Source organism: Falco naumanni, unplaced genomic scaffold (assembly GCF_017639655.2).
Source record: "Falco naumanni isolate bFalNau1 unplaced genomic scaffold, bFalNau1.pat scaffold_49_arrow_pat_ctg1, whole genome shotgun sequence".
Lineage (NCBI taxonomy): Eukaryota > Metazoa > Chordata > Aves > Falconiformes > Falconidae > Falco > Falco naumanni.
Genome location: NW_024427552.1, coordinates 169,949 through 188,787, shown reverse-complemented (window position 1 = coordinate 188,787; position 18,839 = coordinate 169,949). Strand labels below are relative to the sequence as shown.

At 46.8% G+C, this 18,839-nt stretch overlaps 1 protein-coding gene across 1 annotated transcript; it reads right to left on the bottom strand.

The window, feature by feature from the left end:
• Window positions 1-3,495: 3,495 nt before the first annotated feature.
• On the bottom strand, window positions 3,496-17,979 carry LOC121082259 (heat shock factor protein 5-like). Its single transcript, XM_040581610.1, is given in 7 exon segments — window positions 3,496-3,733; window positions 6,924-7,298; window positions 10,140-10,333; window positions 10,468-10,615; window positions 10,618-10,764; window positions 11,150-11,335; window positions 17,856-17,979. Coding segments are annotated over 7 exon segments (1,290 nt in total). The 3' UTR covers window positions 3,496-3,617.
• Window positions 17,980-18,839: the final 860 nt, after the last annotated feature.

Below are 18,839 nucleotides of genomic sequence, written 5' to 3'. Positions count from 1 at the left end.
TCAAGGAGGTCTTTGATCAGCTTAGTGGGAGAGCCTGCTGTTGCCCGGTTCTCCTTAGCAGGGTGCCCGTTTAAAAGCTGCCTGGCTCCATGCCCTGGAAGAGCCTCTCTGGAAGCGTTTCTGCATAGTGTGGGGTGGTATCTGTGCCAGGGTGAAGGCTTCGGCTCCTTCTGCCATGACAGTCAAGCTGTCAAGCTGCAAAAGAGCATTTGATGGGAGAGGGGATAACTTTTGGGCTGCTGCCAGGCTCTGTTCTCGACTCGTGACTTCTTCCCACTTTGCGTGAGGCTGGCAGCCTGCGGTGGACTTTCAGAGCGCCCCCTGTCCCAAGAACACTTCCTTGGGCGGCAGCTTACAGCCAGTCATGCAAGGAAAAGGATCGTTTTCCTTCTGTGCTCATCAAAACCCTGCGTTGGTTGCCAGGTGGCGTACAGAGAAACCAGATTTTTCAAGCTTGACTGCTAGGGACTTGTCTGGACGTGGGCTTGGGGAGGAAGAGGGAAAGCAAATCGAGAGGTGAAGGAACACACTGACTCATCAGCTGTTCCCATTTCTTAGCATTCCAAGCCTGCCGGACAAAAAAGCATCTAAGGAGCACACCGCCTAGGCTGCATGAAACTATGTGGCAGAAGACCAGGAGCTCTCAAGAGGATGGCTGAACCATGGTCCAGGAAGTGCTGAAGGTGGGTGAAGTGAAGCTGTGCATGGAATTGCTTCCTGAATGTTTAACAGAGTTACATGGGACTTTCAGGGACTGCTAGCACTACACAAATCTGGCCTTGAGTGGCTTGGGAAATCGGAATTAGTTCAGACTTGATTTTATTTTTGAAATAAACATGGCTGATTATCATTCCCTTATTACAAATAAAAGCAGTCCCTAAGTAGTTGCTTTTAAGGTCAGAAAGTTTTTCTTCTTTTTTCTTGCACGTTTATTTCCTCCATTTCCTGTTACCTCTTGCTTCAGCTCCACAAGGAAATACTGACAGCTTAATAACCATGGTAATAGCAATAATCAAACAGCAGGGCTGCTATTATAAAAAAAACCAAAACAAAACCAAAATGAGGTGAGGGCGGGGAAAAAAAAAAAATAATCGCTGAAATCCAACATGTAGCCTCAGTTCACATCTATGATAAAGCAGCGGGGAAGTATTGAGCTAACGGTTGTGAGCTGCCAGCACTGCTGTTGCAGAAGAGTAGCAGGAGGTCTCTCAAAAGACTCATTCCTACCCAAGGATACTGATTCATCACACTAATCCAAACCCCACTTAAGAGAACCCAAATGAAAAATGGGTAAGAAGTTGTACCCGAGCTCCCTGTTTTGTAACCAACTGTGATGAGAGTGTAATACAAACCTCTGAAACCCCCATTTCAGAAACCTGGCGAGATACACCATCATCAGCCACCATGTCTGGGTATAACCACCTATGTCCCCTTGCCATTCCACGCAGTAATTCTCTGTAGCTTTTTCTGGAGAGCAAACTGCAGCCAACCAACCAGTTAGTTACCGGCCTGGTCTGCCCGTGTTCCAGTCAGGGTCACCTAACACTTTCAGCAGCTCAGGTGCGTACTGTACAAGCCCAGCAGCTGGCCTCCAAGACCCAGAAACTCCACCTGTCTTAATCTCTCCTAAACTTAAAAAGTGATGCTCCTCTGCAAGACCCAGTAAGAACAGCACAAGGTTTAAGCTTCCTTGTCCAGAGTGCCAGCTTTTCTTTATGAGACCACAAAGCACCGTCTGGATCCAACAGAAACGGGGCTGGTAACCAGCTTGCTGACTACTAGCGCGCCGATACGGTTCACTGTCTTCGGGACTGGTCCAGCAGTTTCGTATAGGCTTTGCCACTCCTATCTAGCAGCACACAGCGGGACCAAACAGCCTAAAACGCCCCCGCAAACCACGCTTCAACAGCATTGCACTGAATTCCTGCAACTGGTGGAAGGTATTGAGTGGAACGATAGGAAATATACCACGCAATAGTTCTATTTTTTGTGAAGAACAGTAAAAATGCTTAGTCAGCCAGAGCTGATGAATTTTACCGCTTTTGAGGATTTGTGCAAGTGGTTACTGATGGACGATCGATACACCAGCAGGGCAGGATGCTCAATACTGCAGCTTGCCCCATCCCCCAGCAGAAGTCTGGGGAAGTATATGCCCCAGAACACACAAAAGGCAAACTGATTATTCCCCACAGCTCAGCAAGAACCGCAGCCAAACTGCTGTCTTCTGTACCACCTGCACAGCCTGTCACCACGTTCCAGGAGAAATGACCTATGCTATGCGAAGACTCAGAAATCTCTAGAAGTCCCGTTGATCCACGCGGTACGATAGCTGTGTTACCCTGCTCAGAGACAGCCGGTTACTGACCTGGTGGAACTGATACAGGGCACTGCTCGCCTTTGGCCTTCTCACGCAGAGGATCGCCTTCCCACAGCCTCTGCCCAGATGCTCGGCAGCTTTTTGCTGGGGGTTTCCAGGAAACAAAGCAACCACTAGCAAGTGGCCTAAAGCTCTTCTGACTCCACACACTGCCCACGGACTTGCTTCTCCAAACAACTGATTTTTACTAGACCCTTTGGACACCGTATATTATCCTTCAGTCTAGCCACAACACCACCTTTGACAACTCCTTTGGAATGGTTTACTATCCCATTGATCTCGGCCTTCCGAGATAAGCTATTTCATTGTGACTTCCCATCGCTCAGACGGATCCTCACGTCCTGGATGAAAAAAGCAGCTCACGATCAAAGTGAGAGGACAAAGATGCACCGTGCGAAAAAGAAATACTACAATATCGACGGCATGACTGGCTGTTGGCTATTTATAGCCTTACACTAACGTGTTATCCAGGCCATAACCTGCCCATCTTGGATAAGCTTATTTTTTAAAAAAACCTCATGAATAGAAGACAAAGGTTGAAATTTGCAAGACAGGAAACTGGATGATCAAGCTTGGGTAGGTCAACCCTTTTTCAACATACATAAGCATAACTTGCTTCGCTTGTCCTCTGGGAGGGGGGAAAAAAGTATATGCGTTATGCTGTAATAGAAAAGGAAGCCCTTGCATTCTTCCTTCAGATCTTCCGATAGCTGATAAGCCAGGCCCTCCAAATAAGGTGCAGTTTCCACTAGAATTACATAACGCATTTACAGGAAGTACTGGAGTTATCTTTAATAAGAGATCTCTGAGGTGGGGCCCATTCCAAAAAGTCACCTTAGTTTTTCTCGTTCAACAAATGAAACTCAGGACTGCAGGAAGCTGTCCGGGACAAAGAAGTGGAGCTGCTTCTCACTATTTTCATAATATTAAAGAATCTCTTTTTGTCCAGGCAAGAACATTCTTCCAAGACAAATGCAAGCTCATTAACTAAAAGTGATTCTGGTGAAGTCAAGCAAAAAAACACTCCACTGATGAGGACACCCACTATGCTGCTAGCCTGAAACCTAACCTGAATTACAAAACTACCCGTTTAACATTCAGTGGTTCTTTGAAATAGGTATTTGTAAACCACACCGCTTTCACTTTATCAAGCAGATCAATTTTCAAATTTATATCCTTAATTTCACAAGTGTACAAACCTGCAGTTCATTCATACAGTCTCCTTCGCTTTCACCTCCTTTCAGTAGGCTACGCTCACCTGGACAAAGCTGTCGTGGGTGCACGCTGAAGCAGTAGGACCAGCACAGCCAGCCAGAGGATCTGTGTGGGCTGCTGCTGAACAGCTCTGTGGTGTGGCTGCAAGAATTCAAAACACAGCTATCAGACTGCCAGAACTTGTGTCTGGTGTGCAGAGTTCTATTGCTTACTTTGATTAAACATTTCAATAATCACACAGTAAGCGAAATTCTTAATCTTAAAAAAACTTATTTTAAGATATGTATAGATATATTAAAAATATATATTGTAAAATTGATAAAACACACACATACATGCAGAAACTTCATAATCAGTCTTTTGTGTCTTAATATCACCTCTTTGATTTGGCTGCTTGAGTTTCTTGTCACAATACACCACAGAAAGTGTATTCACATAGCTGAGCCTAGGTGTTCGTACACACATACACACTTGTGACCATGTGAATTTTAAGACTTACAAAGAAAATGAATTATCTTAACCGAGAGTGTATCATTCCAAAGAATATCATGACTACTCCTGAACTACCACTCACCACAAAGGTTTTCATACGTAAATGAACCCTACAGGCACAGACGTATGCAAAAGGTGCGACTGGACTTGCACTGTCAGGTGGCACCAATAACTAATAATGTCTCACATGGTCTCCATGACTGATTTTTCATTATTAGACACTCTCAGATAATGAAGCTTCAACGCATTTCTTTCACCCGATTCTACTACTGGCAGATAGCCGAAAGTAAACAGAACTAAATCCTTACAATAATTATGGTCTAAGGCTAGTGGGGAAAAAAAGACTTAGACAAGCATATTTTATTTTACTGACTTTTCAATAAGAATCCTAATGAAAAACCAGGGAAATCTTTTTGTCACGGAAGTTAACAAACAAGTTTGAATACACATAAAAAGAAATCTTTTCAGAAAGTTCTACTTTGATTTCATTTAATGGGACTTCAAAAGTGAAATGAAAAGAGTCAAGAATAAGATTGAACATACATTCTTCAGTTCTCTCACTTATTAAATACGTATCTTAAGGTTAACTATCACTTTCCAAACAAACTAATCTTGCTGCTATGCTCTCGTGATGAAGGAAACCAGACTTTTTTCATGTGGACATATGAAGAAACACGCTTTCAGCATGCTGTATGTTATAATATACAGAAGAAAGGATAACGGAGAGATTAAGAGATACACAGGCACAGAAGTAAAACCACTCAGACAGTCCTAAGTGACAGTGAAAATTAAAAGATTTATCATACTCCAGTGAAATGTCACTTACACTCTCAGCAACGCTAATTAATCCACTGGAGTTTTCAAATGCCTCAGATTCCCTAAGTTTCTGTATTTTAGTTTTGATTACACCTTGCAAAGTTTGCTATGTTTTCACCGCATTCTCACACCCACCTCCCACCCCAGAAGATTCTACCTGAGCAACATAGCCAAGTTATCCTTTAAACTTAAAGCAACGAGCGTCATCCAGTGAGAGAGATCTACATATTCATGTCTAAATCTACGCTGGTCTCCCTCAGCTCCCCTACAGGCAGTACTTCAAAACAGGCACTTCCAGGACACCAGTAATCTTACCCCAAGACAAACTCTAAACCGAGCAACGTGAATCGCACCCGAGACGCCCCTTTCCTTCCCTTGACTACGGAAGAGGGCTGGGGCCTTAGCTGAGATAGAGACAACTACAACTCATCATGATGAGTTTCAGCCTATGCTCTGTAACCAATAGAAACACAAAGCGGGGACCACCTCCCACCTTAATGAAGCAAGTATTCTGGATGAGGCTTGGAGCTACCTGGACTAATAGAAGGTGTCCCTGCCCACGGCAGGGGGGTGGGAACTTGCTGATCTTTAAGGTCCCTTCCAACCCAAACCATTCTGTGATTCTCAGGACACCTGCTCCTGGCAGAAGACTTAATAGTTAGCAGCTGGTAAGGCAGGCTCCACACCTTTGGCCACCACAGTAATCTTTGCATAAGGGGCACAAGGCAAGGAGCACGTGGCAGAAATTGCCTGTCTCTTAAACATATAAGTGTGTCTACAAGAAATGCCCAGCTCCTCAGAACCCTTCCTTGACAAAAATGATCTTATGGAAACTAGTGATTATTGTCTGAAATGTTCTCAGCAGAGATGCACAAAAGACGTAATGATTTCACTGTGTAGGATTTCTAAACAGGGATAGATAGCTGTCTTTGTGAAGGTGCGGCTGCCAAAGGAGGAGCAGGCAGAAGGAAAGAATAATACCTGAGCTTTAGTTTGTTCAAGGAAAGGGTCACTGTTCTGAATTTCAGAAGTTTTAGGGAAATCGAACAAAACCACCACAAAACAACAACAAATAGACCACCACTCCCCAGAAAACAACCCATCATGTGATTTTTCCAATTCAAGGTAAGGGCAAGGAAAAGAACAGTAATTTGCTTCAACTCCTCTTCTGAAGAATAAAAACACTTCAGTGAGACTGATTTATTTTGTAATCGAGTGATTAAGTGAGACTGACAATTGTGGCAGAAATAATTTCGAAAAAAGAAAGGAGCCAAGACTTTTGTACTTTCTAGTCTTCAGTGCATAAAAAAATACAACATAAAGAAGCTAAGCAAGAAAAAAAATTTGGATACAAAAATAGTACGAGCAGAATGAAATATTCTACACCAGGAGTCCTCAAAACTACGACCCGTGGGCCAGATATGGCCCCCCAGGGTCCTCAATCCGACCCCCCCCCCCCGTATTTACAGAACCCCCACACCACCACCACCCTGCCGGGGGTTGGAGGGGGAAACCAAGCAGCCGCAGATGACTTCCTGCCACCTAACCCGCGTGCCGGCCCCTGTTTAGAAAGTTTGAGGACCCCTGTTCTACACAGTACGTTTGACTGACCTTTAAGGTTTAAAACCTTAACCTGGAAAAACATGAGACCAAGGCCTAGGATACTACTTCTTAACAAGGTCTCAGTGCTTTAATATCATTGTCCAAGTTTTACTTAATTGAAAAAAACAAAAATGAAAGTTAGCCTCACACCGACATTTTGGACAAATGTTTTTCTCCTCACCCTTTCACCTCAACAGAAAGGCTATCCAGAAAATCACAAAGGGACAAACAATATCTGGAGGAAGGACACGAATAGCAAACAGAAACTCCTTTTGCTTTAAAGGTCCATCTTCCTTTTAGACTGGACACTTTCTAATTCTCACTTGAGATATACACATGGCAGAGTATTATAGAAAAATATTTGAAAGTCTCACTTTAAAATCTGTTTTTGAAAAGCAAATGCAGAAATTTTTTTCCATACCTGTTGGATAGCAGGCTTGTGAGTACGGCACTGAAGATGCAGAGCTGCTACAATTTGCAATGGATGCGGCAACGCTTTGAGTCCCTCGCTGAAGTGGCGGAAGAGAAGCCACAGGCTGGAGTGTGTACGTGGCTCCCGTTGGAAGCGTCTGGAGTACCGGAAAGGCAGCCCCTTTATCTGGAAAAGCTGGGCAAGCCCCTTGCCCTGGCAGCAACCCAAGTGGTCCCTGCTGGATCCAAGTGGAAGGGACTGCAGTCGGATCTAATCTTTGTGCTGGTGAAGTGCTGGGGGCTCGGCACGACGTTGCCGTGTAGGAGTAAGGAGAGAAAACACCTTGACCGTAAAGTTGATGAAACTGCCCTACAGTCAGCAGTCCTGCAGTGGGTACAAATTAAAGTGAAACAAGTGTTAAGGAAAGGAGTTTTCACAGGCAAAGAAAGGCAATATGAGGAGCCAAGGCTCTGCAACATTATTTGGGAAGACCACCTTTGCTCCAGCATACTTAACCCAGAAAGGAGACTGTACTCTTAGACCCGAGCATGCAGTAACTGCTGTGTGGCACACGAGTGAAGCGCCAACACAGGTGTCTGCGTAGCATTCCATCTCCTTAAACTGGCAGTAAGGAGTTACCCATATTTAGAAATGTGCCATACATCGGAAAGTGTAGTAACTTACTAAACCAAACAAAAGCAATTTTGAAAGTACTGTGTGTTACATCAGACAATACATTTTTAAAAAGGGACATCATAAAGCAAGATTTCACCAAACTCCACTACTGACAGCTCACAAACAGCTAAGGGAAGGGCAATGTCAAAATCCTCCAAAGGACTTTGCAAGTACGTTATGACAAGTCATTTATTTGGTCAAGAAAAAAAACTCAAAGCCAATTTTTTCTCAGTCAGCTCAACTAGTTCGGTGCAGACTAAAATATCCCAGACTTTGCCATTTTGTTATTTCCTAGATAGTCCTTTTATTCTTCTCTATTATTTTACAGTTTCCTCTCTCAGACAGTTACTGTTTCATGACATGGTATTTGCTTTTATACCACGACAGCTCAATTTCTGTTTTGGTGGCTTTCTTGAAACACTGACAGTAACACCCCGAACGCCTGTGCTCATTGATTTCTCTAAGAACTACTGCATTTGTGACTCCCCTGCAGGATTGCATTTAGCCAGGAGAATTACAAGTTTCAGGATGGTTCACATCAACAGGGTTGATCTAGAAGCCAGGCTTTCTCAGACCTGTAGTTTCCAATTCTCACTCAAAAGGACTTTTTTTTAAAAAATAGCCTCACATTTACCTCTGGCACTCCTCTGATGGAAGCTAATTCAAGAAATCACTAACATACAGTCATTATTCTGCAAGTTCACATTTAACCATTAAGAATCACTAAATAAATACCAGCTGACCCTGAAGATTTGCTAAGACTTAACGTATAGGACTGTTTATTTCCTGTTCAGTACTTTCACCATTTATAAACAGAGAAGGAACAGGGGTATGAAAATCCTTTCGTTTATATTTCACCTTTGGATAGGGACATGAAGATTATCTAGTTCTAACACATACACAAGACACCACAGGATGCCAAGTTACCAACCTCCCGTTGCTGTACAGGAATTGCTCCTGAATGTTTAACACAGCGTTACATGCTGCAAGACATTGGGAACAGACCGACGCTTTGCAAACAAAAGTATCTCTTATCTATCAAATTACCTCACATTTACAGCAAAGACGTGTCCCTAAATAGTCAGTACAGAGCGCAACAGCGCATTGTCAGCCTGTCAGAACTTGACTGCATAGAAACCCCAATGTTTTCCTTGTTCTGTCTTTCTAGAAAATGAGACTCCTAGAGCAAAAACTCTGAAACTGCAGCCATCAAAACAGGACAAAAAATGAACAAGTCGTCTCTTTCTAATAATTTCCTTTACCAGTGGTCTGCATTACATCAGACAAACCACCTGTCATTGAAGTCTGCAATGACTCATCTTAGCGTTAACAACGTTCACATCAAATCATTAATTTGAATGCTTCCTAGCCTCCCTACCGAAATAAGTTCCATCCCTTCTCCGATGCTTCATTTTGTTTTCTTGGTATCGCACGTGCAGTTCCACACACATCACGGAAAACACCACTTGAATTAGATGACAGTTCCTACCCTGACACAGTAACCAAGAGTATGGGGATACCCTACTCTGCTCTAAATGCCAACCGGTGCTGCAGAGAGCAGTACCGTCAACTGCTTCTCCCCTTCTCCTGGTCGCACAGTCCTGCCCCTCCTCCTACACCGCGCCTTACAGCTCTGCACCCATGGGGTGCATCACCCGGCTCCAAGAGCCAGCCACAAAAAGGCTGTTAAAGTCTTCTCCGATCACTGCGCTGAACCAACACGTTGCTGTATCAGCTGCAAGGAAAATGACAGTTAACACGCCACCAAGGGAATGGGAAGCAGGAGTGCTCTTCTGGCAGCAGCCCACAGTTAGAGCAGCCCAAGAGCACTGCAAAGCAAGATATTCACATCTTCCTTACACAGCGCCAGCTACAAAGCTTTCGGGCCGACACAAAACGTGTGGAATAATCCTGAGGGCTCAGACTTGTCTTGGGAAAACTCAGATCCTCCCAAAGAGCGTTAGAAAGAAAGAAAACACGTTCTAGGGCTTTTCAGCAGTATTATTTTCTAATTAGCTCTCACCTACTCGTGCAATCCGTTTTAAAAACTGCGTAGCTTGTGAATTCTTTTTCAGGAGACAACTGACAAAAATCTTACTACCAGGTCTTGCCTCCTTTGCACAAAACTAACAGGGTGCTGTAGTTATCACTTCACGTGACTCACTGTTTCGCACACATTTAATGACAGCTTATTAAGCACCCCTACTGATGGGCATCCTTACCGACGGGCAAGAAGCAGTAACGTTCATCTGGTAGAGCTGTGCCAGCTCCACACAGATCGGGCAAGGGTGTTCTTAGTGTAGCACGCAATGGAGACTGTACTATAGTCTACAGGCAGCCTGAAATACATGTGAACCATGCTACTCATGCTTACTGGCAGCAGATCTACCTGCATAAACAACAACAGCTTCCCTACGCCAGGTGAACTGAGATGCCACCGGCAAGGACAGGTAACCCTTCTCCCTCAGGGGAGTGCTGATTTTCAAAACTCATGCCACCCAGAGCTTCTCAAAAACCCACCAAGGCCCCACATGGCCCACTCCGACTCACCAGGCCTGTTGGCATGGCTGAGCGTCGAGGGCGGAAGCAGCGGTTGCCCGGCCAGTGGCATGCCAAGCAAGCGCTGGAAGCGGTTGGGTGGGCGGCTGGTCACAGCCAGGCCCGCTGCCATCTTCGCCTTGTTGCCTTTCGTCAGGCGCTTCAGGTGGACGAGGAGGTCGTGGCAGTCACGGCAGAAGTGGGGGCTGCAGGAAGTGATGCAGAGGACCCGGTGCAGTTGCCACCGTTGCCTTGCCCACCCTCTGGGCCCCCGGCCCCCCACCACACTGCTCCCCGGCAACATCCCCACCTTGCAGAACCATAGAGATTGAGCTGTCAGATGAAGCTGCTGAAGTTCTTGGTCTTGAAGAAACCGGCGGCTGCCGCTGCCCCACGGCCACCCGGCTGCGCGGCGACGGCCGGCCCGGCGCCCAGCAGCTCGCACTCAAAGAGCGGCTGGTTGATGAGCAGCCCCTGGCCGGAGGCACCCAGCGAACGGAGCGGCAGCGCGGGCTGCTGACCAGCCGCCACAGTCTGGCGGGGAAGGTGTCGGCACTGACGGGGACGGGCTGCTGCGACGCGTCCGTGTCGGTAGGTGGCACCAACGCCGGGCTCAACCGCCGCCCGCGCTCCTCCGCTTCCCCCGCCACGCGCCGAACGGCACGTGCCCCGCCTGCCAGGCGCTGCCCGCCGCGCGCGGCCCCCGGCCCTCAGCCCCGCCGCTGGTCCGCTCAGCGCCCCGGTCCCCCGGCACGGCACGGCCGCAGCCCGGCCCCCCCTCAGCTCGCCGGCGCCCTCAGCCCCGCCGCCCCCCTCAGCTCGCCCGGCGCCCTCAGCCCTGCCGCCCCCCTCAGCTCGCCCGGCGCCCTCAGCCCCACCATTCCCCTCAGCCCCCCCTCAGCCCCGCCACCCCCCTCACTCCCCCCCGTCCATTCGGCTCCCCAAGTCCCCTCAGCCGGGCCATGTCCCTCAACCCCCACCATGTCCCTCAGCCAGCCCCTCCGCCCCGCCGGTCCCCTCACCCCGCCGGCTCTTCAGCTCCGCCGCCACCAGCATCTCCTGTAGCTTCCGTGAGCGACCGGGCGGCTGAGGCCCGGGGCTGAAAGTTGCCGCTCGGGGCGGCCCCGCCGCCAGCCCGCAGCCGTCCCGGCGGCAGCCTGGAGGTCCTTGAACCACGGTGCGGGTGGGCGCCGGGCCGTGGAAAGCGGCTGCAGGTGGCGCAGAGCGGGGAGCACGCGTTCCGCAGCCCCGCGCCCCGCCATGGCTGCCCGCCGCCCCAGGACCGCGCGCGGGAAAAGGGGCGGGACCGCAGGGCCACGTGACACATCAATCCCAGGGAGGGGCGATCTCGGGAAGGGCGGGGCGGGGGCGGGTTCTGCTGAGCAGCCGGACCTGCCCGGGCTGCCGCGGCTGCCACGGGGTGCGGGCGGCGGGGACAGACGGGACGGGGGGGACAGAGGTGGACGCGGGCAGCGGGGGGCTGGGGAGCTGCTCCATGTGCCGGGGGTGCACGGGGCTGGTGCTTACCCCGCCGGGAGGAATGCTGCCGGCAGAGCAGGTGTTGCAAAGTGTCGGCTTAAAAGCCGCTGGCAGTTCACAAAAGGAAAAGCAAATTTATCAGGAGCGCAGAGGAACGCGGAACAAATCGGGAATTGTGTCACATTTGCCCTAAAACCCCCCAGACCTGTGCAGTTCTGATCCCCACACCAGAACAGATCAGGTGGGGTTAAAATGGGGCAGAGAAAATCAGCAGCGAGGATAAGAACTAGCTTCAGCGGAAGGAAATGCTGAAGAAGGAATCTTCAGAGGGGCGGTTATTGTATAAAAAGATAGGTAGTGAAGTTGTAGTTAGTGTAAAGGAGGCAAGCACGGCTAATGGAGGTTTTCAAATAGGAGAAATCAAATCAGGTACTTAATCACAGGGAAACCGGGGAACTAATTGCCACAGGATGTTTTGGGTACCACAATGTTACTTGGCTAAGGGAGGGTGTGGGGGTGTGCGTGTGTGTGAAGAAAAAAGAAAGGAAAGAATAAAATGAACAAGATTAGCTATATTCACAAAGACCAGAACTCTTAAGCGGCACCTTTGTCACTGCGAGTGCTTGCACTGTGCGCTGGCACAGCTCTGAGGCGGTGCCTGAGCTGCACTGGTGCAGATCTGCCCTCTCCTCAGCCTTGTGCTGTCAGCTGTGACTGCAGGCAGACTGCAGGCACCAGCAGAACCATCCTTACCGCTGCAGAACAGGAATCTGCTATGAACCAACAGGCAAAGAAGAGCAGGGAGCCGGGGAAGGAAGAGTGCGGTGATCTCTCTCTGCTTGCATCTTGCCCACAGGTCACCAGCACTGGCGGAAGGAAATGACATTCCTCTGTCTTGGCTGCCCTCAAAGCAAGACCGTCGTGAGAAGACTGAGCACCTGTGTGTTTCGTGACCTCAAATACATTATCTTGGAGTTGTCGTAAGATTTCTTAACAAGAAGGTACAAACCCAAACCTCTTCTTTAACTAAAGTCGTCCTTATTGCTTTGGTTTACAGCACAGCCCCTAACCGCCAAGGCAAGCAAAAGCGCAGTAAGTTCCAGAAAGGGGGCAAAATTGAATAAACTGATGGGAAACTGTTCCTATTTTTTAAACTGAAAGTAATATCCCTCTGCTCTTCCGCATAGCTGAAGTGAGGAAAATGATGTTTGGGTGGGGTTGCTAACAGAGTTTCACACTTCAAATTAAACCAGAAGCAGAAATGTTGTCAATGTTGTCATCAAAGCTAAATCCAGCACCACAGAAGGATGTTGCTTTACCCAAGGAATTAATGGCCTGCGATTCTAGTAACCTCATGCTGTCGTCTTCCCAAGAGGCTTTGCATTTTTTTCCCCCTCGGTAATAATTTATTAAGAATTATGTTGCTCAGTGTAAACAGCTAAAACTTAAGTAAAGCATACTGAATGCAAATCTGAAAAATCCAGAAAGATGTCCACTTCACAAAAAATTCTTCTCGGCATTCCTGAGGTTGTCTTTTGCATTACTTCAGTGAAATGAATTTGGGTTTCTCTCTCCCTGTGCAGCGAGAGTGCCAGAAGACCATGACTACCTGATGGTGGGACAGGTGAGGTTTTTAGTGTATCATCCGTAAATCAGGGCAGAGCCAGCAATACGTAGTCCATCACTGAAATGCAGAGCATGATTCCCTAGAACTAACGCACAGAAACATCGGTCCCTTTGGTACCACTGGCCATTCTTGACTTCAGCCACAAGAGCAGATTCATTTGCCACTTCATGGTCAGTGGGTTAAATTTGGTCCTGAGGACTTTAATCGTTACTTTGCTGTCAAAGATTGTTATTAGCCAAAGGTGATGGGAGCTGCAAGAATAAATAGCTTATTACTAATTTGTGTTATGGACTCAGTGCTTTCCTTCTTTTTCACCCATGTGAACTCAAATTGCTGTTAGCCCGCACGCCCCTGTTTGCCATGTACCATGGCAGTTACTCCCTGGTGTCTGCCTCTCTCACAGCTGTGCCTTTCTCTGCAGCTAGCTTTCTTCCTCCTTCCCTGCTGCGGGACACCAGAGATGTGCCTATTTTACACACGAGAAGGTGGGCCTTTGCCAGAAATTCATAATCCTCTTCTCCTGCCAGTGCTTAATCTCCATTCCCACCTTTTGTAATAACCTCCTAGTTTTCTATGTTTCCCTTGCTTATTCATATATATATAGTAAAAACCCCTACCAACTGAACGATCTAAATTACACATTTTGCAAACTGATTCTGCAGAGCTGAACAAAACGTTATTGTTAGCTTGTCTACTGTATGTCAGGGCAAGGACAGCTGCATTTCCATGCAGTGTGCTGACCCTGACTACCATCCAAGGACATACTACTGTTAGTAAAGGCAGCACTTAATCCCTGGAAGGTTTTACCAGGTTAAGTGGAGGATTTTTCATCACCTGGAAAATTTAAATCGATGTGTGCTTTTGTTCAGCTACCAGTTAGTCGAGGGAGTGACCAGTTTACATTATCAAGCCTGTAATTTGCAGAAGGCCAGACACGCTACATACAGTCACCCTTCCTGGGCTGAAAAAGTCCACCTCTAAATGCATAAGAGGAATGTACATATATACTATAAAGCTGGAAAATAACTGTTCTTACCATGATTATATGCATGTTAGATCTGTGAGTGGTAAGAAGTGTTGCTGTAATTAGTTTCAGTTTTGTTAGGAAGGTAACAAAGAACAGTTGAAAAACATTCCCTAGAGAATTAACATTTTGGAAGAAAAGTGATTTTTCTTACATTTTTTTTTTCTAGTTAAAGAAATAATCAGCTAGTGCAGAAGGATGGATATTATTTTCTTATTGATGTATAGCAGTACAAATCTTTGAGCTCCAGACCTCTTGCAACACAGCTAAGGCAGAGTCTCATACTACTACATTTTAATTTGTTCTGAATCAACATAAGTGAACATTGAATATTTCTATCCATGTCATCTTAATTAGGAAGGAAAGAAGGACCTAGATGCTTTTGCTAATAAGTCAGATAAGACGAAACTCAAAACTGTTTTCAGATTTGACAAATTTTGGCAAATAATCTCTATTTTTAATTATGGATGGGATTAGGTCTGGAAGCACGAGCATAGTACCAGACAACCAACTTTTCTACTCAGCTGACTCATCTGAAACTATGGAACATGACAATTTTAGAACATAAGCCTAAGAACATATCATCAGCCCATTTTTCTCAGTTCTGTTTTAAGTGATCTTTGAAAAGCGTAGTTAACTTCTGTTTCATGTGTTAATACCATATTAACTTGCCTTATTGCTTTGTGACGTAGAGAAACTTTGGTGTTGACTTCTCTGATTTATTTCAATTTTTTTTTTTCTTGTAAGCTTGAAAAAAGGATATTCCACTGAAGTAAGTTGATTGCAAGCAGTTTCAGTAATTGAATCCCTAGATAGATGTCTTTATGCTGGGAGGTTTTGTTCCACTATTAATGGATTTTTAATTCTGAAACAGTTTAATTTAAAACCGTTGCCATAAAATATGTTGGAATTTTCTATTTTTGTTGCAGGTTTGGGTTTTTTTTTTTTTCCCAAAACCTTTTTAAAAGCTGAGGTTGAAGATGATATTATTACACTAAGAAATACTGCCAAATACATTCTGAGAAATTAGAAAGATTTCTACAAGATAGGACTGTTAAGACTATCATGCTGTCAGTCTGTTGCAGTGTTCCCCAGTACTAAAATGACTGCATTTAAATAATATTACAAGTAACTGGGGTGTTTTTTCAGTGGGAAGACAAAGAGGGTCCCCCGTGGAGAGTCGGCCAAGTCACGACAATCACATCAATATGGCTACATGTCGTGCTCAGTTTATTAAATAAACAGGTCATATTTATAACTTAAACCGACCGCCCACCCGACTTTACACACAGGTGATTGGATAAAAGTCTCTGGCCACGTGGGTGTCTGTGTCACTGATCGGTGGGCATGCTGCAGGCGCCTGATCAGAGTGTGCCGATGAGAGCGTGCTGATTTCGCGGTTCCCAGGACTTCTGCACCTGGCTTCTTGTCTGTGCATAGCTTGTTTTCTTTCTCACACTGCTTGTTCCCGGGACAATTTAAAGTTGCTCTGCAGCTTCAACTAACAGGCCTGGGTTGTCTAACCCGGACAACGGTAACATGTCTTCTCGGTACTTTAAAAATACCTCTACAGGTACCCAAGGTCACACACAAGCAGAAGTTTTCCTGCAGATCATGTTGGGGTGGTTGGCAGTTGGCACTGTAAAGGTGAAATGAGATGCGCTTAAGGAGAGCAATCCATGCTGTTCTTGGGACCAGAGACATGCAGGGCTGGACTGTGCAGTGCTGGCAGCAGAGGGCATTGCTACCAGTGAATTCTCTGCAGCCACAGAAGACCTGTGGTGCAGGTGAACCTTATATCCAGGAAGGACAAAGTGCTTTGGAAAGTGTCCTTGGCTATGGAAATCTCATGATACAGGAATACTGTGAAAATCATTGCTTTTTTCCTCAACTGTTTCACCACAGCGACGACTATCAAAAGTCCTGTCTAACTGAGAGGTCCAAGAACACTGAAGGTTTTTCAGAGTGGTGCCTACCTACAAGAAGTGTAAGAAGGAGGATCTGGGTAACTACAGGCCTGTCAACCTGATCTTAGCGCCAGGGAACGTTGTGTAGCAGATCATCCTGAGCACCATCACACAGGAGGCACAGGAAAACCAGGATGTCAGGACCAGCCATGATGGGTTTATGAAAGGCGGGTCCTGGTTGATGAATCTGATCTCCTGCTGTGACAAGGTGACCTGTCTAGTGGGTGAGGGAAAAAATGTGGATGCTGTCTACCTGGATATTAGGAAAGCCTTCGACACCATCTCCCACAGCAATCCCATTCGGCATTGGATGCCCACCTTCCATGGTCCCCAGGAAGAGCCCTGAGCTCTGTGTGAGGGACAGCACCGACCTCCCCACAGGCTGCAGGTCACGGCTTGGCCTTTCTGCTTCATCAAGCAAGCCAAGGCTTTGCTCAGCAGCAGAGCTGCCTGCACAGCGCCTTTGCCTACCTGCACTCACAGCCTCCAAGGATGGGCTCTAACAAGGCCATGGGGAGGCTTTCTCAGCCATGGCCCTCAGCGGGGCCCATTAACGCTTCCAGGGGCTGTGGGCTTTGCTCCTGACTTGGTGTTCTTGAGAGGTTTCTTCAGTCTCCTCTGAACACCTGAAGTCCACAGCACCACAGACACCCTGGGCTCATGCCGAGGGAGAACGCCCTGACAAGCCCAGTCTCCTCCATCAGGGACATCTGGTCTTCAAGTTTGGCTAGTACACTTAATGAGATAAGTTTCAGCCGTACAGTGAAAGGGAAAGGCAGGTAATGAGCACTTTGGAGAAATGATAGAAGGCTTTCCCAATTGCAGAGTGTCTCCTGAGGAGGTGCGGACAGGTAGGAAAATCAGTCCCTGGAGCTAAACACTGTGTGGACAGCCTTGCTCCTCACCTCTCCAGCCTCAATATTTTTGTCCTCAGCCTCATGAGACTTACATCACTTTACATCAGACTTCTTCAACCAACTCTGCAGCTGAATATAGCAAATTCTTGACAGTAATTATTGCCTGCTTTCTTTAGAGAACAGGGTGTAAACAGGAATAAAAAAGGGATTACTTATTGTGTGTGTGTGTGTGCGGGGGGAGTGGGATAGAAATTAATAAATAAAAAATACATTTCTCAGCTGTATAATTGTTAGTTCAAGCAAATCCCCATGAGGTCTATTGCCACAACCGAAGAGTTGCCCATAGGGAAAATTACAGACACTACTGAAAGACAGTCCAACTTTTCCTCTCTGAACCTTAAAGCAGAAGCTACATAGGTAAAATGGATTGGAGTGATCACAGAGAAAGAGGAGAAAGGCATCTAGAGATGAACTTCATAACCCAGAGCTGTAAACCAGGAAACCAGGATGTCAGTGTATTCCAAATGTCTTCAATTTCATAGAAGGCGTGAAATTTCTGGAACTCATGAGCAATATTGGGATGTGTTCTTTTATTTTTTTTAACACATATATCTGTAGAAATTCTCCCACTTTGATCTACATATACACAACAACTGGTATCAACAACAGCACAGACTCTGCCTTCAGCCGCCACCTTCATATCTAATGCCATTCCATTTTGAAAAGCTATAGGGGCTATTTCTCACACTTCTTCCTGCAGAGCCTTCATGGCACCTGCAGGGTCCTTGGCCATCTCTTCCATTCCTGTGGATCTCTTTGTCACTGCCTTCTCCCATTCAGGAACCGCTAACCAAGGAGTAACCGAGGCCACAAGAAGGCTGATGATCTGGGCTATCATTATGACACCCATTACCTCTGAGAAGCTCATAGGCCACTTGGAGGCATGTGGCCATGAAGGCAAGTTTGAGGTCCCTGGAGTGTCCAGTTCCCTTGGGGGATGGGCCATCAGCAGCCCAGCTGGTTATGGCTGCAGTAAGAAAGGCACCTGGACTCCGAGACAAAGTGTCATTTCAAATGGCCTTGGTTAGAGCAGACTCTCTACACACAGAGACAATCGTGTCAGCTGTATGCCGTCCCTTCCGAGGCCGGGAACACGGAGTTTCCAGCGTTGGGAGTGTGGTGCAGCAAGTGGTGCAGATCCTGCCTGCAGAAGGGTTATCCCACAAGGCTCCTGTCAGCTCTTGAAGTGTTTTCTGCCAGGGAAACCCATTCTAGTCATCACTTCTCGTGTTCTAAGAGGAGATGTTCACTTGGGAGTTGGTAACTGCAGTCCCAGACAAAGGTAAGGGCGTGCAGTTGGCCATTCACCAGCAGCTTCCTGCAGATTTCTTCTTCCAGTATGGCTTGTTCTGCAACCCAGGGGCACACTCAGCACAGCCCAGCCTGAAGGCCAAGAGGTACGTGGAGCACAGCACAGGTCTGCTCAGCTTTTCTGTGACACTCATCACTAACTCCTCCATGTACAAAGGTCTTCTGCTCAGATTCTCTCAACCTCCTGATGAAGGTAAGAAGGAGAGCGATATCTCCTTTAGAGCACTAGAGAAAGGGACCTTTACTTGAAGGCCTTTGTTGAAGGGAAGGTGGAAGAAGATCTCTGACCAACATAGTGCAAGAGCTCTCCTGGACTTGTTTTGAACAAAAAGACAAGGCAGGAGTGGTGAAAATGTGGATGGCACGTTTGAGTCAAGTATGGGTGAC